The sequence below is a fragment of the Meriones unguiculatus genome, chromosome 20 (genome assembly GCF_030254825.1).
Source record: "Meriones unguiculatus strain TT.TT164.6M chromosome 20, Bangor_MerUng_6.1, whole genome shotgun sequence".
NCBI classification, from domain to species: domain Eukaryota; kingdom Metazoa; phylum Chordata; class Mammalia; order Rodentia; family Muridae; genus Meriones; species Meriones unguiculatus.
In genome coordinates this window covers 69,125,265-69,150,291 of record NC_083367.1, presented here as the reverse complement: position 1 = coordinate 69,150,291, position 25,027 = coordinate 69,125,265, and the positions used below count along the sequence as shown (strand labels likewise).

The following is a 25,027-nucleotide window of genomic DNA, read 5'->3' as shown; positions in this document are numbered from 1 at the left end:
GGGGCCTAGAAGATGGCATCTAATCCCCTGAGTCTAGAGATACGGATGGTCAGGAGCTACCATCTAGCTTCTGGAATTGAACCCTGGTCCTCTCAAAGAAAAGGCACTTAACCACTTCAACAACCCCCTCTTTTTCAAATTATGTATATATGTGTGTGCAGGCATTCTCTGAGTCCAGAAGAGGACATCAGGTCCCCTGGAGCTGGAGTTACAGTGGTTGTAAGCCATCCGAGATGGGCACTGGAAATTCAAATCCCGCAAGAGCGGAACACTCTTCTAATGGCTCAGCCGTCATCTCTCTAGCCCCGTATTTGTATCTCTTCTTTCCTTCTTTCTTTGCTTGTTTGAGACACGGTCTAATAGCTTGGCTGGCCTCAGACTCAACTTTGTAGCTGAGGGTACCCTTGAACACCTGACCTTTCTGCCTCTGCCACTTAAGTGCTGGCATTACGTGAGTGTGCTGTTACCCTAACCCTCACACTCTGTATGTTTTCTTTAGCCAAATGTGTAACGTAACTCAGATCACTCGCCCCATTGTTTTGTTTTCATATGTGAGACAGGGTCTCCTGTAGCACAGGTTGGCCTCAACTCATTATGTAGCCGAGGCTAGCCTTGAACTATTGATCTGCTTCTGCCCATGGCGATGGAATTACATACATGTACGCCACCCCCGGCTGCCCCCTTCTTTCTAAGATGGTGTTACTACAAAGTTCTTATGATGTCCTTAGCAATCCTTCCATTCTCGTTGGCATCCCTGCCTCTCCCTCCCTGGCCTCTGAACATGAACCGCAAGGAACAGGAGCTACAAGGAACCCGCCTGTGAGTCCCCGAGTCATGCTCTCCCGGCACTGCCACGTGAAGTTGCTTCTTTGTGCCCACACTGGGGAGTTCCCACTCTTCTCCTAGGCCAGCTCGAGTGTCGCTGCCAGGGCAAGCTAATTTCTCGGCCCCCGAACGCGGCTGCCACTCACAGCTGAGGTTCCTGAGACCACCGTGTCTGATCGACCCCTCCCCCCCCACACACAATGGAACAAGAATGTAGCAAGTATTTGTTCACTAAACCGTGCAGATTTAAGACACCCCCAACCCCCCATCTACCCAGCGACGGGCGTAGAGTATCCTGCCCTTTGTGCTTTAAGTGGGCACGTGTGGCTCTGAAACTTCTCATTTAACATGAGCAGAGTGGAAGAGATGGCAAAAGAAAGTCGCCTGCCTGTCTGACCTTTCCTTCTTCGTTTCTCCTGATTGATGGTTTTTCTTTTTAAGGCCAGACCCAGAGGAACTCGCTGGCAACAACGACATACACTCTGGCCTTTTTTGCTCAGGGAGGCAGGGATCCCAGAGAACCGAGTGCTGGGAGAGCCAGCCCCTACACGCCATCCATTGCTCAGCCTTCTGGCATTAGTGGCTGCTCTGAGAGTCTCTTTTCGGCCGTGTAGGTATTGCTCCTGTGTCCTGAAAGCAAAGAGCTTACACTCGCCTGTTTGATCATCTGTTTCTGTTTTTACCAGACAAGGTTTCTCAGTAGCCTTGGCTGTCCTGGACTCGCTTTGTAGACCAGGGTGGCCTCGAACTCACAGTGATACACCTGCTTCTGCCTCCCGAAGTGCTGGGGTACAGGTGTGCACCACCACAACCGGTTGCTTTTGGAAGTGTTATTTTGTGTTTGAATTTTGTAGCTAGTGAATTTTTCCCCTGAGCTATCTCAGAGGAATCGTTGTTATTAGAATTTGGAGCCAGGAGGGCAGGTTGTTGGTGACACAGTTATTGGGTAAACCCGGATCCACAGAGGAGTGATAGCCACGCTGTTCGCAGCTGAGTGCTGAGAACTCACCCAGTATTCCTAGTTCCCTGGGGGCTTCGGGGCTCCCGGGACGCTCCAGGGAAGAGTTCAGTGGGGACCGCCGACTGCGTCTGGGGGCTCCTTATCCGTGATCTACCCCGCTGGAGTAGGTGGTGGGAGGAGAGAGACGGCTGCGCCGCCCGGAACCCCACCTGTCGGGAGTGCAGAGGGCAAAAATCAGCTCCCAGGTCTTCACCACTCTCTGTAGATCCTTGCTCGCCGCCGGCCAGGTTGGGTGTTGGCTGGGGAGCTGATCCGAGTGCCTGGGAGGAACGGCCCTGCAGCCTCTTTCTGGGCCTGAACGTGGTGCGTCGCGCCCCCTGGTGACAAGAAGGAGCCACCGTACTCCACGTCTGGTTGCTGGGCAGAGCGGCAACCTCTAGTCTTTCAAGGCCTCCCACCCCCAGGTCGCTTGTTCGAACCAAGCCTTCAGGTCTGAAGAGAAGAGCAGCAACGAAGCCGCTTATTCTGTTCGCTCAGACAGACAAGGCGCGCTGCGATAGACGTCTCCGGACGCCTAACAGACCTACCCGAACGGAAGACCCGGCTCCTTTATTGTCTCCGTAGAGAAACAATCTCAGATTAACGGGGAAGAAGCCTGGGCGGCCTGGATCTTTAATACAGCCGTCTCATTTGTCTGCTGTGGGTGTGTGGGTCGGGGGCCAAACGTCGAGCTCATTTCCACCGTGAAAGGGGCAAGACCGCAGGCCCATGCTGCTGTTCAACGCTGAAGGCAGCTCCTCCGGCGACACCGCAGCCTGGGCGCAGGCCGCGGAGGGGTGTGGGTCTTCACACCGGTGGGAGACAGTCGGCAACATACAAAATGCCGCGGGCTGTGAAAAGAAACGCCGCTCTGCACCCGTCCTCCTCTGAACCGCCGAGGGACGCGGAACCCGGCCTTAGAAATCGGGATTTAACATCTGCGCGACTATCGCCTTTACACAATTCTTAAAAAGTTTGAGGCGCAAGAGCCGGCGCCAAGGGATGGAGTCACCGCGTGGATCAAATAAAGATGCTCGGGGTCGTGCTCACCCCCGAGACTTAGAAACCCTCCCCGGGTCGCTGGGGACCACGCACTGCCAGCCCTGTAAGCTGGGGCACGTGACTGCCCGGGCCGCGCAGCCAAGCGCGGCCAGAGGTGCGGGCTGGGGGCGGGGCCTACCGGGGGCGGGGCCCGGCGGGGCGGGGCCTCCTGGAATTAGCGGGAGCTTGGTCCGCGGCGCGCAGTGCTGCATCTCCCGATGCTCGGAGGGTAGCTGGGGCAGCTGCGCTCCTTCTGTCACAGACAGGGCACTGGGTTAGCAGGGAGGAGGCAGAGGAGAGGCGGACTTCCTGCCACAGGAGGCCGAAGACGGTTATTAAACATGCTGGGAACCATAACCATCACAGGTAAGACTCCGTTCTCCCGGGTGACAGGCCTGTAGGGAGAAAAGTACTTTTTCCTTCCTGCTGATGTGACTCTGGAATGAGAGTCCCAAGAGGTGAGCACTGTCTGGAACCTCAGTGGCTTTCAGTTTCTCTCCCTGCACTTCCACCGGGAGAGCGTGCCACAGTCCCCCAGGAACCAACCACCCCACGTTTTGTTTTTATTTAAACCAAAACTTCCCGGGACGATGCTTTATCCCTGAATTAGGGGCTGTATCCTTTCCCCTCGGGGAAGCGGGGGCTGTTGACAGGAACCGCGGCAGCTAGCTAGCGGAATTGAGTCAGTGTCAGATTCGCTGTGGATAAACCTGCCCTAGCCTGAGAAATTGCCAGCGTTTGGCGCTTCCTGGTGCTTGTTAATAAAACGTTGAGTGAAGTCGTGTACCACACTAACGTTTTAATTTACTTAATGCTTACGTGGTTGCCGGTAAAGCCATAGTTACTAAATCTATAGCAAGATCCACCACTTAGGTATTAGTAAAACTGGTTTTTAAAAACTACTTTTTCTGTGCTTGTTTTCTAGGAATCTAGCTGTATGGGTTATAATGTAATGCCTACTTCTAGAAAGCAGTGCTGCCAGTGCAGGCTTTCAGAATGCATTTTCCAAGCCGCTGGCTTGGTATTTGATAGTGTTAGGCAATTCTGCTGTGGCTAGACTCTTTAGGAGACTGTGCTTATATCTTCTTTCCCTTTCACCCCTTCAGAAAATTAAACTCCACCTGCGTACATTTACCAAAACAGCTCTTATTTAAATATTTGAGACGTGTGCTACCGAATCTGTTGTCTTAAAGTGGGGCGTGGACTTTCCAGGGCTTCAGTGTTTTCTCCGGGCACTTGTCGTCCCCCCCCCCCCCCAGCCATGTCTCCCTGTGGACTTTTAAATGAATTTGAAAGTTCAGTAAAGCTAAAAATATCTCTGACTTCCTATAGTTTAGTTTGTTTACCCCGAGGGCGTCTTCATGTTCTGTCCAGTCTCTGACAGCACTGGCTTGCTACTGCTGGCCACTGTGGAAGTTTAAAAAGTGAATTACATTTTCTCCTTTCCCATGTGTCAGCCCGTGTGTGTGTGTGTGTGTGTGTGTGTCTATGCATGTGAGGGCAGGTGATGGTGGATCTCCAGAGCCTGTAGTTACAAGCGCTTTCGAGGTGCCTGGCTTGAGTACTGGGAATCAAACTGGTCTCTTCAAGAGCTGTCCATTCTCTTAACTCCTGAGCCCCCGAGTAATGAATTTTCACACGAACGAATCCATGCTTAGAACAGAGCCCCCAGATCTTGCTTCCTTCTGGTATTTTTGCGTAAAGGGTGCTGTTTTGTATATTCAATGTTTTATTAGTTTCTTGCATGCTCAGTTTCTCGAGGGAAGGAAGGGGCTCCAGCAAGTAATCCCAGCAGAGCAACAGGCAGAATGTTGAGAAGGGCTCTCTAACTTCTAAGGTGCTATCAAATGATTTGATCTATTGCTTTCTAGATTATATTCCACATGGCTCCTGTGGACAGTGCTGCATGGTTTTGTGCTTTCTGCTGGTAATCAGAAACTGCACAAGAGCCTAGGCATGGCGGTGCATGCGTATGGTCCCAGCACTCTGGGGACAGAGGCAAGCTGAGCTCTCTGGGTTCAGGGCCAGTCTGGTCTACAGCAGAGAGTTCCAGGAAGGAGGCTGTGACATGGGAAACCGCCTCAAATGATAGGAAGAGATAGTAAAAGAGCACACAGGTCTTTGATGGCAAGGGTTTGGAGATGGACCTCAATTGCTGAAATGTCTGCCTAACAGTGTGCCTAAAACCCTGGTTTTGATCCCGAGGGCTCCAGAAACTAGACATGGTACCACAGACCTGTAGTCCTACCACTGGGAAGGTGGAGGCAGGAGGATTAGGACTTCAAAGCCAGGCTTCGATACATAAGACCTTGTCTCAAAGTAAAATAAAATAACTAGAGCAGCAGAAAACTTAAGAGCAAGCAGATTTCTTCCAAGGGGATTTCAGTGTCTTCCTGTTGCTGCTCCTTAACTGATTAAGGAAGATGTATTCTCAATAGTCACTAGGAAGTTGGTAGGGGCGAGGCAGTGGTAGTATACACCTTTGATCCCAGCATTGGGGAGGCAGAGGCAGACAGATCTCTGTGAGTTCGAGGCCAGCCTGCTCTATAGCACTAGTTCTAGGACAGCCAAAGCTACACAGAGAAATCCTGTAAGACCTGTTCCGTCACCTCTCTTCCGGTTCACATAGACATGTGAGGTGTAGACAGTACAATCCTGTGATGGATTGCTCACAGTTCATGGCATGGCCATTCCAGACCCCCGTTAGCACTAACTAGGCACAGGAACTAGAAAATAGCTGTTTGTGACATGATGGTCAAAGAGGGTCCCCTTCCCTAATGCACAGAGTGGTGGCAGGACAGCAGGAAACTGCCTGTGCCTTTGTTTGTTTGAAGACAGGCTCTTGCCTGCCCATAAACTGCTTCAAACTCGATATGTAGCCAAGGGTTACCTTCCGTATCTTCCATTACTAGGGCATGTGTGCAGGTGTGCGTGTGCGTGTGTGTGCATGTGTGTGTGTGTGTGCGCGTGTGCGCGTGTGCGCGTGTGCGCGTGTGCGCGTGTGCGTGTGTGTGCGTGTGTGTGCGTGTGTGTGTGTGTGTGCGTGTGTGTGCGTGTGTGTGCATGTGTGTGCGCGCATGCATACTTGCCACAGTGTGCCTGTACTGCTATGTATTGTAGGAAGGTAATTTTCCTTGTCAGTTTTTTGCTTCCTCTGTTGGTCTCCCAGGATGCGGCAGCTCGGGTCCTTGGGCGTGTTTCACAAGTTTCCCTGCTTGCTGAGCCATCTCACTTTTTTTTTTCCTTTAAAGTGAAGATCTCCCCATGTATCTCTGGCTGGCCTGGAACTTGTAATGTTGACCAGGCAGGCTGGCCTTTAACTCACAATTCCCTCCTAGTCCTGGGATTAAAGAATGTGTCACCCCCCCCACACACACACCACTCCCACCACCCCAACCAGAACCTTCTCAATTAAGCGAAAGTATCTTTCAGAGCTGGAGAGATGGCTCAGCTCTAAGAGCAAAGGACCAGAGATGCGATCCCAGCACGCGTATCAGGCAGCTCACAGCTCAGCTGAACCTCAGTTCCGGGGTATCCGGAACTCTCACCTGGTCTCTGTGGGCACCTGCATTCATTCATTCATGTGCATGCCCACATGCACACATAATTAAAAATAAAAAAGCATCTTTCCTATTTTCCTTAATTCACACTTTTTTTAGGTTAACTGGTAATATCTCAATATCTCTGTTTGGTAAATTGAGCAAAAGCATTGTTCTTTTTATCGCCAAAGTAAACTGGGAGTTCCAGGTGTGGTGGCTTGCTTCTGTAATCTAGCACTTGAGAAGAGAAGCCAAAGGGTCACCTGGTTCAAGGCTGGCCTCGACTACAAAGTGAGCCCTGTCTTTAAGGAAAGAAAAGAAAAAGAAAAATGGAGAAAGGGGGAAGAGCCCGTGAGATTTAAATTGTTTTAATTAAAAAAATTGAACAAACCAGAAAAGAAGTCATGCATATTATATAGTTTATAATGTACTTTTCTATGCAAATCATTTGAGGGTGGAGTGTGTCCCCTGCACCCAGCTGGTGTGTTGTGCTGGTCCTGGTCTGTGGGTGGGGACAGAACCCTGGTCCTAAGAGTTCGGGAGCTACACTGGTCTCTGCTGTATTTTTGGTGCTTTATAGATTCCATTGTCTATTCCTAGTGGTGGTGAAAACCCTGATTAGAGAGCTTCCTCTCACTGTAAAAGGAAGTTTCCTAAGCCTAGCTGCAGAGTTCCCCACAAAGGATCTCTTTCTCAAGGTAGATGATGATGCTATTGGGGTGCCCTTGCATCCTGGTGGCCAAAGGCCCACACACCAGTGACGTCACCTGGATGGTGCTGAACCAGGTTTCACATCTCTGATAAGCCCAGTGAAACAGCCTCTTCTGCCTGGAGGTTTCATGGCCGATGAGCTCTGGAGAGTTGAGCTGGGTGTGTTTTGATACAACGGGTGGGTTCAGAATGCAGAGAATTCCTGGAAGAATTCCAGGAGCTCGTGGGGGGAAGTTAAACAGTTCCAGATGTCACTCACTCACAGCAGGCTGTGCCTGGGGACAGAGAGCGCTGGCTCTTCTAAACCCCAAAAGTGAATATTCTTGCTTTTGTGGTGTCACACACCGTTTTTTGTTGTTGTTTTCAAAAAGTGATGCCACCAAAACTCAACAGCTAAGTTTAGATAAAAATATTAACATTTAAGCTTCCTTTTTTTTTTTTTTTTGATGTGTGTGTAAAGTGATTTTATTCAAACAGCCTGCGGCTCTGTACTTTAAACATCCCTAGAGTGCCCACAACAGCTAGACACTGCACATAGTTGTCACACTGTCATTCAGGAAGAAGAGGTTGCCGCAACTCAGTTTGGATGAATTTTTCTCCCAATTCTTTTTCTCTAAGCCCATTGAACAACCGTGCGCCCTGTGCCCGCCATCACGCTGCAGGGCTCAGAGGCCAGTGGCAGGGAACTTCTGTGAAAATGTGCATTAGAGAATATGCCAATGCGTCCACTAAAGGTGGAGGTAAAGAACCCGTGGCCTCCAACACATAGCTGACGAGACGGTGTTGCAGATGGCCGTCTCGACCCTTGGAGGGGTCAGAGTGTCTCCCCCGGCGTCTGCAGTGTCATCACGATGGGGGAAGATGGGTTGCTATCAGCTGGGCTTTTCCAGTGAGCACCCTCATCTGGGTCCTGGCGGAGGCTGTGTTGTGATTCCCAGCAGAGCCCCAGTGTGAGTGAGCATTGTTGGACCCCGGATGCTACGGCTTTGCTGCGTGAGCAGCAGTTGTCCTCACAGTGGAGGGATTGCTGCGAGCCGAGCCGGGTATCACCATACACAGTGAGAGAAAGCTCTCTTCTACAACTGCTGTATGACTTTTAGGGGGCAAGAAATGTGCCTCTTTACTTGCTTTCAGTAATTTAATTAGACTTTCAGCTTTTCTTCTTCATGTCTACTTGGACAAATATAAGGCAGATGATTGTGCAGGAGCTGGGGTTTCAATGTGTACACACACACACACACGTATGTATCAGATGCAGGAAGCCTGCACTGATTCCACAAGTAGCAAACGGATCTAATATGTCAAAAGCCATAGGAGAGGGCAGGCTCCACAGTTGAGCTGTAGTCTGTGCTTAGAATCCATGTAAAGGTGGAAGGAATCTATCTGTCTGTCTGTCTGTCTATCTATCTATCTATCTATCTATCTATCTATCTATCTATCTATCTATCTATCTACCTACCTATCTATCCATCCATCCATCCTTTTAATAGTATTCTGCATGTACACCTGCAGGCCAGCAGAGGGCACCAGATCTCATTATAGATGCTTGTGAGCCACCATGTGGTTGCGGGCGCTTGAACTCAGGACCTCTGGAAGACCAGACTGTTCTATTAACCTCGGAGCCATCTCTCGCCCCGAATATATTTTCCTGTTTTGTTTGTTTGTTTGTTTGTTTGTTTTGTTTTAAAGCTCACCGTTAAGCATATGCAGTCTGGAATGGTGCAGAACCAGCTCATGTGTATGAGAGACAGAAACACTTGTCCCTTACAGGTTATGGGGTGTTTGCGCTTTGACAGTATATAGAATCAAAAGGACATACTGTGCTCGCCCATTGCACACCTGACTCAGCCTTCAGTTATCCCACAGAGCCACACACATACTGTAAGATGTTGGCCAGGATATTTTTCTGTTTACTCATCTGGGGCTAAGGAGACATGGAGACATTCAGAATGACCCAAGGCTGGCTGGCTGGCTGGTTATCCATCCATCCATCCAACCATCCATCCATCCATCCATCCATCTATCTGATAATATATTCTCTAACACATATTAAATAGCACATTCGGTGTTATATAATTATGTAAATATAATTATAATTACATAGTTTACACGCAATGTTATAACTATATAATACTTAGATAATATATAATTATATAAATACAGTATATGAGCAGTTTGGATTCATAGAAAAGTTAGCCAGAATTTAAAGATTATCCCTTGTAATCTTTCCTGTCAAAATCCTTTCCCAAAAGTGACATATGATGTCATTACACTCAGTGTGTGCAGTGTATGGGTTTTAGGTTTTGTCCTGGTAGTGTACCCCCTGTGGATTTTGACAAATGTTAGGAGTGTGTATGCTTATAGTTCGTACCCTGTCAACCCAGTCTTTCCACCCAGCCACCTACTGAATTCCGTATTGGTTATCCTAACTTTGATCAGTTATGAATAAAGCTGAGATCAGTACCCAAGTACAATGTGTGTGTAGGGATTGTAGCCTTGAACTCGTCTTTGACTGCCAAGGATCACGATTGCAGTCTCGACGGGATAAAAATATGGCTAGTATTGTAATAAACTGCCAAATTGAACCGCCAAGTCACTACAGAAACCTTCGGCCTATGCGGTCATTTTTGAAGTTCCGTGTCTTCTGAACTTCAAGCTGTGCGACAGTGTGTGGCTCCAGGGAAGACCTTGGGCCTGGAGCACACCAACTGCAGTTGTTTTTTACGAACTCAAGGCGCCTACACCCAAGCCAACCCCGAGTTGTGCCTTCCTCGCCCCTAGCCATTACTTTGAGGGTTAACCCGGCGGCCTTATGTAGGTGGCACACAGAGCAGGGACTGCCAGAGAACCTAATCAAGTACCGGGGCTAGCGGGGAGGCCACCACCCGGGAGCGCAGACCCTTCTGGGGGCGGGGGAGGGGCCTGCCTTGGTCACCCGGCCCCGCCTCTGTGACGTAAGTAGCCGTCCCCAAGGGTACCCATCTCCAACTGGGTGGCCGGCGCCCGCCCCGCGGCCGGTTGGTGCCCCGCGATGGGGCAACCGGGAGCGGCTGGCCGGGCCTCGCAGGCCGCTGTCCCCGGCCTGTCCCCGGCTGCCGGCCACTATGCCCTGGTGGAGTAACTTATGCTGTGAGTAGCGCGCCCCCTGGCGGATGCGGGCGGGTGTTGGGGTGGGTGGTCCCCAGCCCGCTCTCTCCCAGGACTGAGCGCATTGCTTCCCGGCCCCGGAGAGCCGGGCCAAGCCTCCGTGGAGGTCTCGTGCTGTCCATGTACACTCAGTCTCCCGCGGAGAGGAGCGTAACGCTGGGGCATACACAAGGCCACCCCACGAGGAGAGGGCACAGCCTGCGGTACCCTAGCTGGGAAAAGGGACAGGCGGGGCTGGCGGAAGGGAGGTGGACGGGTCATTATACCGTCTCTTCCCAGTCTGGGGAGAGCGGGCGTGGAGGGCAGAGGAGGTGGACCAGGTCCCTGCGTCGTGGCCGCCTTCTCAGTGTGCCAGGCGCGTGGCCGAGCAATAGAGCGTGGGCAGCCCTGTGGGTTCAAGCACATGACGTGGGGCCAGGACATAGGCTGTGCCGATGCGCGTGTGCGCCTCAGGGGCGCGCGAGGACACTTCTGTATCCTGTTGGAACCTGATTTAAACGGCCTCGGCCACCTGGCCTGGTAGTTGTGAAGACCAGGCCACCAGTGTTTGGTAGCTCGGCTATGCAGTAGAGGCCGACTTTTTTGGAAGTGCAACTTCCCTGTGAGTCCTGCACAGGCGGGGCTGGGGGTGGGGGCTCGAGGCAGGAGGCCAATGGAGGCTGAGCCCCACAAAACTGCGAGTGTCCAACCTGTAGGCAAACGGGGGAGGATGCGCGCGCGGACGGATTAGGATTGCATCTGAAAGAGTGTTGTGACAGTAATGTGTAAGCTTTTACCTCCAAGGGTACTGTAGATCAGTAGACCCGTCAGGACGTTAGGACTTACTAAGCATTTCTCAGAGAGTCCGTAGAGCAGTTAGTTAGCTGACTACTGCTTAGTCTGGCTAGAAGCTGTTTTGTCCTGCTGGTTTGCTGGCGCCTGTTTGGCTTTGTGTGCTTTAGCTCAACTCTACGCATTCCAATCTAGACTTAACAGAGAAAAAAGGATGGGACTTGGAGCGATGGCTCATTGGTTTAAAACACTTGTTCTTGAGGATGACCTGTGTTTGGTTCCCGACAGCCCCCTCCGCCTGACCTCTGAGAGCGCGCACATACATATGTAAGATGCACACGAAACATGCACACTCATGTTGTGACACCTTCATTCCCAGCATTTGGGGGGCAGAAGCAAGGGGATCTCTGTGACTGTGAGGCCAGCCTGGTCTCTTTAAAAAGGCTTATTTTTATCTTTAAAAAGATATATTTGGGGTGACTGGAGAGATGGCTCAGTGGCTAAGAGCATTGGCTGCTCTTTCAGAGGACCTGGGTTCAAGTCTCAGCACTCACATGGCAGCTCACAACTGTCTATAATTCCTGTTCCAGAGGATCTGGCATCCTTACACAGACGAAACATCAATACACATAAAATAAACAAATCTTAAAAAAAATATGCTCTTAAAAAGCTACATTTTTTTAATCTTTAAAAAAGGTTTATTTGTAAGGAAATAAATATTATTTTTAATTGTTAAGAGGACTAGAGAGATGGCTCAGCAGGCAAGTGGCGGCTTGCTCCTCAAGACCTAGGAGGGTTCCCAGTTTCAAGGGATCCGATGCCGTCTTTCAGCCTTTGTGTTACCTGCACTCACACAGGCACACATAAGAAAAACAAAAATAAATCTTTACAAATAATATTTAAAGTATTCCAAATTGAAACTTGGGTTTTAAAGGCAATGATGTTCAACACTGCTCTTTAAAACAATAATAATTTAAAAAATGATAATAACCCCTGCATTTCACAATCTCGTAGAGGACAGGAGGTGTTTTTAGTCTTGGGCTTGTAGCAAGAGACTCATTTATACTTTTACTGGTTGTTATTAAAATCTATTAGAGTAATGTTACTTTTTGTTTATTTTATTATGTTGACACCACTAAAAACTTATTCGACCAGTCTTGAAATGTGCATGTGCTAACTATGGTCCCCTTGTAGTGCTGTGGACCTCTAGAGCTTGTGATAGAGATGAAACTGAATTCTCCAGTACCCTCCCTTGTTGTTGGTCCTGGGTGTGGAACCCAGGACCTTGTGCATAGCAGGCAAATATTCCTACTGCACTGCATCCCCAGCCTTTATTTTGAAATAGATCTTGATTTGTACCCTAGGCTGGCACTAAACTTCCAATATGCCTACCCCTGCCTTCCAAGTATCCAAACTTTGTGCCAGTTTTTGTTTGTTTGTTTTTCGAGACAGTGTTTCTCTGTGTAGCCTTGGCTGTCTTGGCTGCTTTGTAGACCAGCTTTTCCTCAAACTCACAGAGATTCATCTGCCTCTGCCTCCTGAGTGCTGGGATTACAAGCATGTACCACCATGCCTGGTGACAGTTTTGATTGTCCTTTTAGTCTATTCCATAAAGAAGTATATGTCATGTAGAGGAAATTCAACTCACAACAAAACTAAAACATACCATATACATAACGATAATGATATGTAAAAGATGGGACAGAGGATTTAGGTTGAAATGAAGTTTGGTCATTCAAAGTTTGCACTTCCTTATTTCAGCAGAAATAAACCTCATGTAGTCTTAAATCATTTTCAAACACACAGCCTGCCCCCTGCCCCCACTGATAGCCTTTCAGTGGTGGCTTTTCCCAGGGAATGTCTGTCTGGCGCAGCACCGGGGGAGGGTCCGGTTGTTGCCCAGTTAGTGCGGTCACCCATGCTCCTCCAGCTTCACTAAATCATGTTGTCTTACTTTCTTACACCCAGTAATTTTTAAAATTTATATCTTATAGAAAAAATGGAAGCATCTCTAGCCAGCTACACTCTTCCCCCTCCTCTCCAGCCATTTGAAGTTTCAACAGCCAATCCCTCTTGCTTGATTTTGGTCTTTTATGGCATCGGCTGACTATTTTCTCAAAAGTGGATTCCATTCATTGGGACTCTGTAACTGGCACGCGCCTTCTCAGTGACCGCCTCAAGGATGTCAAGGCTGACAAACTTGATTGTGGTGGCACCTGTTGGTGTTCTCCCTTGTAAAGGGACTTTCTTGACATGGTCACCTGTGTATTGATACTCTGAAATGTTATGCTTCCTGACAACTTTTCACCCAACGAATTTTGCAGCTTTTGATCCTTGACTACCATCATTTCTTTTTTATTATTTTATTTTTTATTGCTTTGACTTATTTATTTATTCGAGACAGCCTATCTATTGGGTAGCACTGGCTGTCCTGGAACTCGGTGAGAGATCATAAGATGGCTCGGCCAGCAAATGTGCTTACTGCCATATGTGATGAACTGACTTCAATCCTTGAACCCCATGTGACTGGGAGTAGAGAAACCAGCTCCCACATACCGCCTTCTGACCTCTAAATATGCTTTGTGGCAGGACCCTCCAACATAAAGTAAATAACTTCATATAATTAAATCGAATGAGCAATGGAGGAAGACCTCAGTGTCGTCCTGCGTGCGCGCACACACACACAGGTCTTGGTTGTGTCACGTTTGGAGATAGGGTCTCACTGTGTATCTCCTGGCTGTCCTGGAACTCACTCTCAAGGCCAAGATGGCCTTGATCTCATCGGCATCTGCTGTTTCTGCCTTCAAAGTGCTGGGGTCAAAGCGGTGTGTCTCCATGCCGACCTGATTTCATTTTTTTAAGTAGTACTCCTCCATCCCTATTTACTGGATTTTGTTTTTATATCACTACTCATGTGTTCACATTTTTAAAGACGTATTTATTTTTCCTTGTATAAGTGTTTGGCTTGCGTGACCTGTGTACCGTGTGCATTCAGTCCCCACCAAGTCCAGAAGGAGGAGTTAGATCCAGTCACTGTGCAGGTGCCTGAAATCAGGTCCAGATCCTCTCTAAGAGTGTGCTCTTACCGGCATGTACTGTTAACCACTGAGCCATCTGTCCAGCCATGTGTCTAATTTCTTGATAACCAAGGAAAGGTAAGGGGCCAAGCGTGTAGTACCTTTTCACAGTCCTTTGAAAGCGGTAGCCATGGCCCCATCTATTAAACACTTGCAAATACCCACATACTCTCTACCTTGCCTTAGCATTAACGAGAGTATTGTGCTTGTTAAACTAAGTAATGTTTCCTCTTTTCTCCTTTCCTCTTGTTAATAGTTGGACAGAGAGAGTCAGAAGATGTGAGAGAAAAAGACCGAGTGAAAGAAATGGCTGCCAACTCTGCGGTTGCTGAAGACATCACAAAAGAAGGGCAGGAGGAAACACCTGAAATACTCGAACAGATCCCTGCTTCAGAACGCAATGCAGAAGAAATGGCACAGCCTGCTGAGTCCCAGGCGAATGATGTGGGCTTCAAGAAGGTATTTAAATTTGTTGGTTTTAAATTCACAGTGAAGAAGGATAAAAACGAGAAGTCTGATACTGTCCAGCTACTCACTGTCAAGAAGGATGACAGCGAAGGGGCAGAAGCCTCAGTTGGAGCTGGTGACCATCAAGAGTCCACCACAGAGACCGAAGAAGAGTCAGCACCCAAAGAAAGTGAGCTGAAGCAATCCACAGAGAAGCCAGAAGACACCCTGAAGCAAGCACAGAGCAGCACAGGAATTCCCGTTCAAGCTGAATCTGGTCAAGCAACTGAGGAAGAAGCTAAAGATGATGAAAAACAGGACAAAGAACCCACCAAGTCTTCCGAGTCTCCGACCAGCCCGGTCAGCAGCGAGACAACATCTTCCTTCAAGAAATTCTTCACTCACGGCTGGGCTGGCTGGCGCAAAAAGACCAGCTTCAAGAAGCCGAAGGAGGATGACCTAGAAACCTCAGAGAAGAAAAAGGAGCAAGAGGCAGAAAAAGTAGAGGAGGAAGAGAAAGAAAAGCCAGAAGAAGGTCCTGCTGAGCCAGCCCCTGCCTCTGAGGCGCAAGAGGCCACAGAAGGCACCAGTCAGGCCAGGCTGTCCGCAGACTATGAGAAGGTGGAGTTGCCCCTGGAAGATCAGGTGGGTGACCTGGAGGGATCGCAGGAGGAGAAGTGTGCTCCCCTGGCCACGGAAGTGTTTGATGACAAAGTGGAAGGCCACCAAGAAGTTGTTGCAGAGGTCCATGTGAGCAACGTGGGAAAGGTGACGGAGGAGCAAGAAGGAGGGGAGGAGGCAGAAGGGGATGTGCAAGAAAAGGGAGAATCCTTGTCCCCTGAAAAACTGGCTGAGGCCCAGGAGGCCCCAAAGGAAGCCGAGCCTGCTGAGGAGCTGGTGAAGAGCATAGAAGTGTGCGTCTCCGGAGGTGACCACACACAGCTGACCGATCTAAGTCCTGACGAGAAGGTGTCACCCAGACACCCAGAAGGCATCGTCAGTGAGGCGGACATGCTGTCCTCTCAGGAGAGGATCAAGATGCAGGGAAGCCCCTTGAAGAAGCTCTTCAGTAGCTCAGGCTTAAAGAAGCTCTCAGGGAAGAAGCACAAGGGGAAACGAGGAGGCGGGGGAGACGAAGAGCCAGGGGAACAGCAACAGGTTCAAACCGAATCCCCGGAGAGTGCTGATGAGCAGAAGGGAGAGAGCTCTGCCTCCTCCCCTGAAGAGCCTGAGGAGATCACGTGTCTGGAGAAAGGGCTGTCGGAAGCACAGCAGGAAGGAGAAGCCGAGGAAGGAGCTACTTCCGATGGCGAGAAGAAAAGGGAAGGAATCACCCCCTGGGCATCCTTCAAAAAAATGGTGACACCCAGGAAACGGGTCCGAAGACCTTCTGAGAGTGACAAGGAAGAAGAGCTGGACAAGGCCAAGAGTGCCACCTTGTCGTCCACGGAGAGCACGGTGTCAGAAATGCAAGAGGAGGTCAAAGCTGTTGGAGACGAGCAAAAGCCGGAAGAACCAAAGCGCAAGGTGGATACCTCAGTGTCTTGGGAGGCGTTAATCTGTGTCGGATCATCCAAGAAGAGAGCAAGGAAGGCATCCTCTTCCGACGATGAAGGAGGGCCAAGAACAGTGGGAGGGGACGGTCACAGAGCGGAGGAGACCGGCAAAGACAAAGAAGCTGGGACAGATGCTGCTCCTGCCAGCACCCAGGAGCAGGATCAAGCGCAGGGAAGTTCCTCCCCCGAGCCAGCTGGAAGCCCTTCTGAAGGGGAGGGTGTCTCCACCTGGGAGTCATTTAAAAGATTAGTCACTCCAAGAAAAAAATCCAAGTCCAAGCTGGAAGAGAAGACTGAAGACTCCACTCCGGAGCAGTTGGCTTCCGATGTCGAACCAAGTAGAGAAGAATCTTGGGTCTCCATTAAGAAGCTCATTCCTGGACGGCGGAAGAAAAGGCTGGATGGGAAGCAAGACCAAGCCGCCGTTGAAGACTCGGGGCCAGTGGAAGTCAACGAAGATGACCCTGATGTCCCAGCCGTCGTCCCCCTGTCTGAGTACGATGCCGTGGAAAGAGAGAAGATGGAAGTGCAGCAAGCTCAGGAGAGTGCAGAGGTGCCCCAGCTGCAGGGGCCTGTGTACGTGTCGGAGGAGTTGAGCAAGACTCTGGTCCACACCGTGAGCGTGGCTGTCATTGACGGGACCAGGGCCGTGACCAGCGTCGAAGAGCGCTCTCCTTCTTGGATATCTGCGTCCGTAACAGAACCTCTTGAACATGCTGAAGACGAAGCCATGCCTCCCGTTGAGGTCACTGAGAGAGAGGTCTTTGCAGAAGAAACTCCTGTATCCACCCAGACTTTACCAGAGGGCAAGGATGCCCATGACGACCCAGTGGCCAGTGAGGTGGACTTCACCTCAGAAGCCATGACCGCCGCAGAAACCACGGATGCCCTCCGCACCGAAGAAGCCACCGAGGCATCCGGGGCAGAAGAAACCACAGACATGGTATCAGCAGTTTCTCAGCTAACCGACTCCCCGGACACCACAGAGGAAGCCACCCCAGTTCAGGAGGTGGAGGGTGGTGTCGTAGACCCAGAGGAGCGGGAGCGTCAGACACAGGCCATCCTCCAGGCAGTGGCAGAGAAGGTGAAAGGGGAGTCCCAGGTGCCTGCAGCCCAGGCTGCACAGAGAGCAGGGCCAATTGTGCTGGAGAAGGTGGACGAGGTGGAGGAGGATTCCGAAGTGCAGGCTGTGGGGAAAGGGGGGGATGTTGTGTCGGAGGAGCCCAAGCAGGAAACTGAAGCTGAGCAGTTTGCACAGGCCTCTGAGGTAGTACAGGCTGCCCCAGAGAACCTTGAGGAAGTTCCTGAAGTCCTGGTGGGTCCAGAGTTGAAGGAGCGTGTCACCACATGCCAGGCCCTAAAGCCGCAGCAGCTGATGGAACAGGCTGTGGCCCCTGAGTCATCCGAAACCTTGACAGACAGCGAGACAAACGGAAGTACTCCCCTAGCAGATTCAGACACCCAGGATGTGATGCAAGACGAGACTGTTGAAAGCCAGGACAGTGATGCCTTTGCTACTGTCGGGCAGTCACAGGTCACAGAGGCAGAGGCACCTGCTGCTCAGGAGGAGGAGCCTTCAACACCACCTAATTTTCCACCCCAGGAAGAGTGTGGGGAGAAACCAGAAAGAGATGATGTTCTAGGACCTACCCAGCAAGAGCTGTCTGTGGAAGCAGCGCTCGTTCTGGCAAAAACTGAGGTGGGTCAAGAGGGTCCCCAGATTGATGGAGAAAAAGACAAAGGCGGAGACAAAGGCGGACTGTGTGCTGAAGAACTGGAGGTGTCCGTAGACACAGACGAACCCGACAGTCAGGTAAAGATGGCTGAAGTGACATGCGATGGTGAGGTGACGGGAGTGTCCTGCCAGGAAAATGAGAGTGTTGAAGTGCAGGGTGGCCTTAGCCCAGAGGAGAGGGAGATGGGAACTGATGTTGACAAGGATTCGACAATGGAAACAAAGCCAGAGCAAGTGAGTGAGGAACACAAACAGAAAACAGCCACTCCTGAGAACAAAGATGCCTACCTGCAGCCCGACCAGACAGCTGGCATGCCCGACTCAGAGAGGGGAGAGGCAGTGAGCAGCCTTGACACGAGCTCTTCTCTCCCAGACCAAGACAAAGCAGGTTCCCTAGAGGTTCAAATCCAAAGCTTTGACACACTGGTCACTCAGACAGCGCTAGCTGAGGAAAATGTAGAAACTGTCAAGGTTTCAGAAAGAGATGAAAGTCTAGAGTGTGTAGCTGCACCCTTAACCCCAGCAGAGCAGTCCTCTGCAAAGGATGACCATTGCCCTCCTCAGCAAGGGGAGGACACTGTGCCTTTGGAGCCTGAGTCTCAGGCAGAGGCAGTCCCAGCCACACCACCACCTGCTCCTGCTCCTGAAAGGGCCCTACATTCTGACCTGCAAGGAGAGATAAGCCCATCCCAGAAACAGCGACCAAAAGATGACAAGCAGATTAGTGGTGCTGACGGCCAGGAGAGTGCAGCAAGAGAGGAAGTCCTCGACGCCGAAGCCAAAATCTTGGAATTTGAGAGCGAGAGCAGTAGGCTTGTCCAGAACATCATCCAGACAGCGGTCGACCAGTTTGCATGTACAGAAACGGCCCCTGCAACCTGCGCTGCCGACACTCAGGCGCAGGTTCCTGAGATGCAGGCTGGTAGCCAGGGATCCCAACAGATGCCGGGCAGAGACGGCTGCCGTCAAGCCTCCAACCACGACGAAGTACCTACTGCTGCAGCCCAGGACGGACTGGTGATTTCTGATATTTCCAAAGGCATGGGCGAGACCTCAGAAAAGATGAGTGTTCCTGCAGCTGAAAGTGCCGGTGTCAGAGACCAGCACTGTGAAGGGGTGATTGTCTCACTCAAGGCAAAGGGAGATGGAAATGATGCCAAACCTGTGCCAGGTGACGCTTGTGCCAAGTTAGAACTCTTCGAGAAGCCACCACCTGAATACAAAGGTCAAAAGGGGCATGCCACTGATGGCCCCCAGCACCAAAGCCTCCAGGCAGAGGGGGAAGCCTCTGCAAATCTAACCAAAGAGTCTCCAGATACCAATGGGCCAAAGCTAACAGAGGATGGAGATGTTCAGGAAGTAGGGATACAGGAGGAAAATATGCCCACTGAGCCAGCCAGAGAGATCAGGCCCCAGACAGAAGAGGACCTGCAGGAGCCAAAGGGAGACCTGGCAGAATCCTAAGACATTGGGTAGGTAAACTTCCTTCTGGGAGGTTGATCTGAGACAGACACCCCCCCACCCCGCCCCTCCTTCCCCATCTATAGGATTGCATGGCAGATAATTTATTCGTTTGTTTGTTTGTTTGTCTAATTATTTTATGTGCATTAGTGTGAAGGTGTCAGATCTCTTGGAACTGGAGTTATAGACACTTGTGAGCTGCCATTTATTATGTATACAGTATTCTGCCTGCATGTGTCCCTGCAGGCCAGAAGAGGGCACCAGATCTCATTATAGATGGTTGTGAGCTACCATGTGATTGCTGGGAATTGAACTCAGGACCTCTAGAAGAGCAGATAGTGCTCTTAACCACTGAGCCATCTCTCCAGCCCCCAGATAGTTGATTTTATAGAGAATCTTCGGTTGGAAATAATTAAATAGAGTAAAAATAATGGCTTTGTTTTGCTTCTTTCTTTCTTTCTTTCTTTTTCTTTCTTTCTTTCTTTCTTTCTTTTTCTTTCTTTGTCTTTCTCCTTCCTTCCTTCCTTCCTTCCTTCCTTCCTTCCTTCCTTCCTTCCTTCCTTCTTCCCTTCCTCCCTCCCTCCCTCCTTCCCTCCCTCCCTCCCTCCCTCCCTTCCTTTCTTCCAACAAGGCCTTATTCTGCAGTACTGGCTGTCCTGGAACTCATCACGTAAACCTCTCTCCCCCATGCTGTGATCAAAGGCATGTACCATCACACCTAGCCCAACCAAAACTTTTAACATTTTAGATTAGGGCCTGGAGAGGTGCCTCCATGGTTTAAAATGTGTCCTGCCCTTAGAGAGGAAAAGAGTTCGATGCATCCATGTCGGGCAGCCCACAACTGGGTGTAACTTGAGCTCTTGGGGCTCCAAGAGTCTTCTGGCCTCCCAGCACTTCTGGGAGCCTATGCATACTCAAACTCAGAGACATGAATAGAAATCTTTTTCAAAACTAGTTTATAGCTATTTGTAGAAAAGATGGACCCTCTCGCCCTCCAGCAGCTTTAAGCATTTTTTAATTTCGCAGTGAGCCTGGGAGGGGGGTGTCACAGCTGGCTAGTTTTGCAGTAGCACAATGCAGTATGGCAGCCCAGGCTGCCCTTGAGTTTTCTGTGTGGCAAAGGATAATGAAGACGACTCTGAATGATCTTCCTAAGTGCTGGGCCACGGCTTTCCTCTTTGTTTCTTAGAGGCAGGGTTTCACTGTATAGCCCAGACTGGGACTTGAACTCCAGGTAATCCTTGTGCCTTCAGCCTCCCCAGTCAGTAGATTTCAGGCATGAGCCACCACATCTGGCTCTGGCAAGTGCATTTCTCGGTGTGTGTGGTGCTGAGGTTGGAATCCAGGGCACAGTGGAGGCTGGTAATCAGTGAGTTGTCATCAGCCTATACGGACCCCCATCTCTCTTTCCCCTTCATTCCCTCTCCCCTCTCTTTTCCTTTGTGTGTGTGTGTGTGTGTGTGTGTTAACAGTTCTTTTATTGTTTTATGTGTTCATGCATGCACGATGTGGGTGGCTATGCTATCGTGTGTGCTGGGGGTCAAAGGACAGCCTTTGGAGGCAATGGAAGCCAGGTCTCCAGGCCTGTGATGTAGGCCTGAGCTGTCTAGCCAGCCCCTCTTCTTGTACCGGAGTGAGATTCCAGTGCCCCGCAGCTCTCCATCCCTGTAGCTCTCAGACACTTGTCAATACACCGAGGAAGAGAAAAGGCGGCTTTTAACTTTCTCCCTTCTTTCTTCTTTCTACAGTCACTCATTGTATGTTTCCAAGACCAGAATGTGAAGACAAGTCACAGAACAAAATGCTGCTGTTAGGACCTTGAGACCAAGATTTCAGAGCCCTTGAGACCCGGAGAGCAGGGCCATCCACTGATTCAAACTCCATAGAGCAACCCCGACAATCCTGAGGCTTCATCGGGAGCTACAGCCAGTTAACATTCCCTGTTTCAAGACTGCCTTTGATTTTTCCCTTGATGCCATATATTTCTGAGTTAAGGTCCTACATTTTCAGCCTGGAACCAATGTTGGCAATACCTAGTTCTCCTTCTCAAACTGGAGCATCCTCCTCTCTGTATTTATATGTATGTTTTCTGTAGTCTTCCTCCTGTACCGACCTATTGTATATTTTTTCTAATGTTTAAGCACATGCCTTTTGTATTATGCAATATATAACGGGTGTGCAGCCATAGCGAAGCCTTGAGAAGCCCCAAGCCTCAACTGTATAACCTGTGGCAAACAGAGAAAGAACAGTCCTGCAGGAAAGTACAAGTCTAACTTTTTAAAGTTCTGATGCTTAGGTCGTGGGTTTCTAGTCCTCTGAAAGTGGTCATTTTCCTGGGCACAGCGAGCTTAGTAATAGAACGCCATTTTGAAACATACAGCGTGTCCCAATATTACTGTGACATTTTTTTTTTTTTTTCTAATCTAGTCCAGGTTGGAAAGAAGTCTCCTTAGTGACAGATTAAGCCCCATCTCTTAATGATATGGACAGATGAGTGTGCCTAAGGCCATGAGCTGTTTCCCATGCAGAAGGGATGTACTTTTTGATTGTACTCTTATATTGCTGAACCGAATTCATACGCAGAACGAAGTGAGTCCTGTTCTTTACAAATGGTATTTTGATAGATACTGGAGTTTGTCTGTGTTATATCTGTGCCACTTCTTTTAAGAACTATGTTGCATTATGTTCGTTTGGATAAATTGTGATTTGACAGCTGATTTAAATAAAATATTTGCTTCACTTACATCCACTGGTTTTTATGAGCACTAAGGGGCTCAGGTCCCGTATGTACTGCGCCACATAGGCTCAGATTTGAATGCTTGGTCCTTAGTTGATGGACCCATCTGGGAGGGATAAGGAGGTGTGGCCTTGCTGGAGGCAGGTCACTGAGGGGTGGACTTTGAGGCTTCAGAAATCCGTGCCAGTCCCAGCTGCTTCTCTGCCTTGTGGTTGTGTCTCAAGCGTGAGCTCAGGCATCGCCCCAGACCACGTCTGCCTGCTTGCTCGCAGCAGAGCGCCTTCCCATGGCCTCATCCTCGGAAACCTCAGTACCAACAAGTCCTTTCTTTCAGTTGCTTTGGTCTTGTGTCTCATCACAGTAATAGAAAAGTAACTAAGACAGCAGCTATCAACCAGATAAGAATTAGAGCCCCTATCTCCATTCCCCCACGAAGTATGCCTCTGATCCCAGCATTTTGGAATGAGGGGAAGGAAGATTCCTTGTAGGACAGGCTGGGATACAAAGCTGACTAGCATTTGGGAGAGCATTTGGGATCCTGCAAATGAGTGTCCCCTGCCCTGCACATTCATAGAAGTCTGTCTTCTGCTTATGTCACTGGAATTAGTATAATTTAGACCTTTTTTGCCTGAGAAAGTTGAAACGAGAGACAACAGCTTTTGGCTGAGGTGACAGAGATTGATGGCAGAGGTTGGGAGAAGATTGATGGTGACTTTTGGGGTCTATTCTTGTCCTTTGAAAATTTCCTGTGTGTTCTAATGTCCCCCACCTGTCCCCACCCCCATGTATATGACCATGACAAACAAATGTGTCCCTCCCCAACTTTGTTAAATTCTTCCTTCTCCCCTTTCCTCTCCTCTCTGCTCTTTCCATAACTCACTGAGCCCAGTCACTACTGCCGGGGTGTGCATGGCTTAGGAGCCATCCTCTGGAGACTGAGCCACGTGTCAGAGGCCACACTTTCAAAGAAAAAGGACTCTTTAAACGGTCTCCTCTGGGCCTCTGATGGCTCAGCAGTTAAGAACTTTACTGTGCTCTCAGAGGACTTGGGTTTGGTTCCCAGCACCTACACTGGGCAATTCACATTTACCCGAAACTCCAGTTCCAAAGGATCAAATGCTCTTTTCTAGACTGGTGCACAGATATACATACAGGAACACATCTATATACATAAAAATCTTTAATATATATCAAGAGGAGAATCAGGAGCAGTTAATGCTGCTTGCTGTTCTTCAGTTCGGTTCCCACCCCCTACATTGGGTGACAACCATCTGAGACTCCAGCTCCTAGGTATCTGATGCCACCTTCAGGCTTCTACGGGCACCAGCACACGTGCTCACAGTATGCAGACATAACACGTGCACATAAGTACTTTTTTTTTTTTTTAATTTGTTTTGGTTTTTCCAGACAGGGTTTCTCTGCGTAGCCTTGGCTGTTCTGGACTCACTTTGTAGACCAGGCTGGCCTCAAACTCAAGAGATGCCTCTTCTCCCGGCCTTGGTGCACTCAGTCTCTGGCCAGCTGTCTTCAGATCTTTGTTCATTGAAGGCATCTCTGTCTAACTGAGAAAAATGTTCTTAATCCATTCTTTTAAATATCTATAGAAAGGCAAAAGGTGAAAGACTAGGAAGCCTTTCCCAGCAGCCATGGTGTGGAGATCTGAACTTTGAGCAAAGTCTCTGATGCTATACTTTGCTTTCAGACTGCTGTGCTTGCTTGTTCAGACCAGACTGTCCTCAAACTTGAAAAATCACCATGTTTCTGCCTTTGGAGGTGCTGGCATTAATGGCATGTGCCACCACCCCTGGCCCTCCCCCACATGTTACTTTGCCACCTTCTTTCTCCTTATCTTCTTCCTCCTCCTCCCTCCTGTCTCCTTAAGCAAGGTCTATGTTTACTCTAGGCTAACCTGGAACTCACCTGTAGCGCTGGTGGCTGGAGCACATCCTGCCTCTTCACCCGGCCTCATCCTCCAAGGTGTCTGGCTTTTCTGTTTCCCGACGGTTTCGCTGTGTGTCCTTCTGCCTCTGCTTCCCAGTGCTGGCATCTCAGGTGTATGCCACTGCACCCTCTTCTTGGGCCACAGTCAACATTGTTAAGTGCTCAGAGATTACAAGCACATCTCGAGTGAGGACAGAAAGTTTCCAACAAACCCCAGAGCCTTCAATTCTGAGAAGCTAGTACGAGGGAATAAAGGTCAGTTACTCCACAGCAGCAATGGCCAGGACACCTGCACTTCCCATGGTGTTCCCCTGGCACCAGCGCCATCTGCTACTTCTGAGAAATGACTGGGTTCCAGGCTGAGCTGCCATTTGGCTGGGGGACACTTGCCCAGCATATGGGCTCTCCCGGAGCAGCACTATAAGCCATGTGTGGTGCATGTGCCTGAAATTCCAGCACTCAGCAAGGATAGGCTGAAGGAATCAGGATTTGAGGTCATCCCCAGCCACACGTGGAGTTTTAGGCTAGCCGAGGGTACATGGGACATCCCGTTACACATAACAGCAACAAGGAAAGAAACTCCTGGGTTCCACCCTACATAGGCTGACCCGCCTTTCAGCATTAGGGCCAACAGTCTTTCTGCTCAAGCCTCTCAGAGGGTTCTGTGGCACAGCATGTTGAAGGCCTCTGTGCTAATGTAAGCTTTAAAATATCTTCACGGGCAGGCATGGTGGAGCAGGCTGCATGCTTTTAATCCCAGCACTTGGGAGCCAGAAGCGGCCAATCTCTGAATTTGAGGCCAGCCTCGTCTACATATGCTAGCCAAGGCTATGTAGAGACATCCTGTCTCAGGAAAAGAAAAAAGTCTTGATGAGAATTGCCCTCAATTGCTTAAGTAGGTTAACAATTTAAACGACCTTTTAGGAATGGACTGTATGAGAACGTTACCACCCTGAAGTCTTGAAGGGTCCGTGAGATGGCAAGGCAATAAAACGGCCAGCCCATTATTTCAGAAGCAGCGTAAGCGGGCCCTCAGAGG

General features: G+C 49.7%; 1 protein-coding gene across 3 annotated transcripts in view; it reads left to right on the top strand.

Moving 5' to 3' along the window:
- Akap12 (A-kinase anchoring protein 12) overlaps positions 1-22,053 on the top strand; it is a 75,396-nt gene extending 53,343 nt beyond the window's left edge. The window contains exons 1-3 of one of the 3 annotated variants that reach the window (XM_021644468.2): positions 3,079-3,232; positions 14,368-19,321; positions 21,059-22,053. In XM_021644468.2, the coding sequence (XP_021500143.1) occupies positions 3,208-3,232; positions 14,368-19,313 (4,971 nt within the window). In that variant the 5' untranslated portion in view covers positions 3,079-3,207 and the 3' untranslated portion in view covers positions 19,314-19,321; positions 21,059-22,053. Of the gene's footprint in view, positions 1-3,078; positions 3,233-10,137; positions 10,246-14,367; positions 19,322-21,058 lie in introns of those variants that run through there. The other 2 variants (XM_021644470.2, XM_021644467.2) reach the window with 2 other exon arrangements.
- Positions 22,054-25,027: the final 2,974 nt, after the last annotated feature.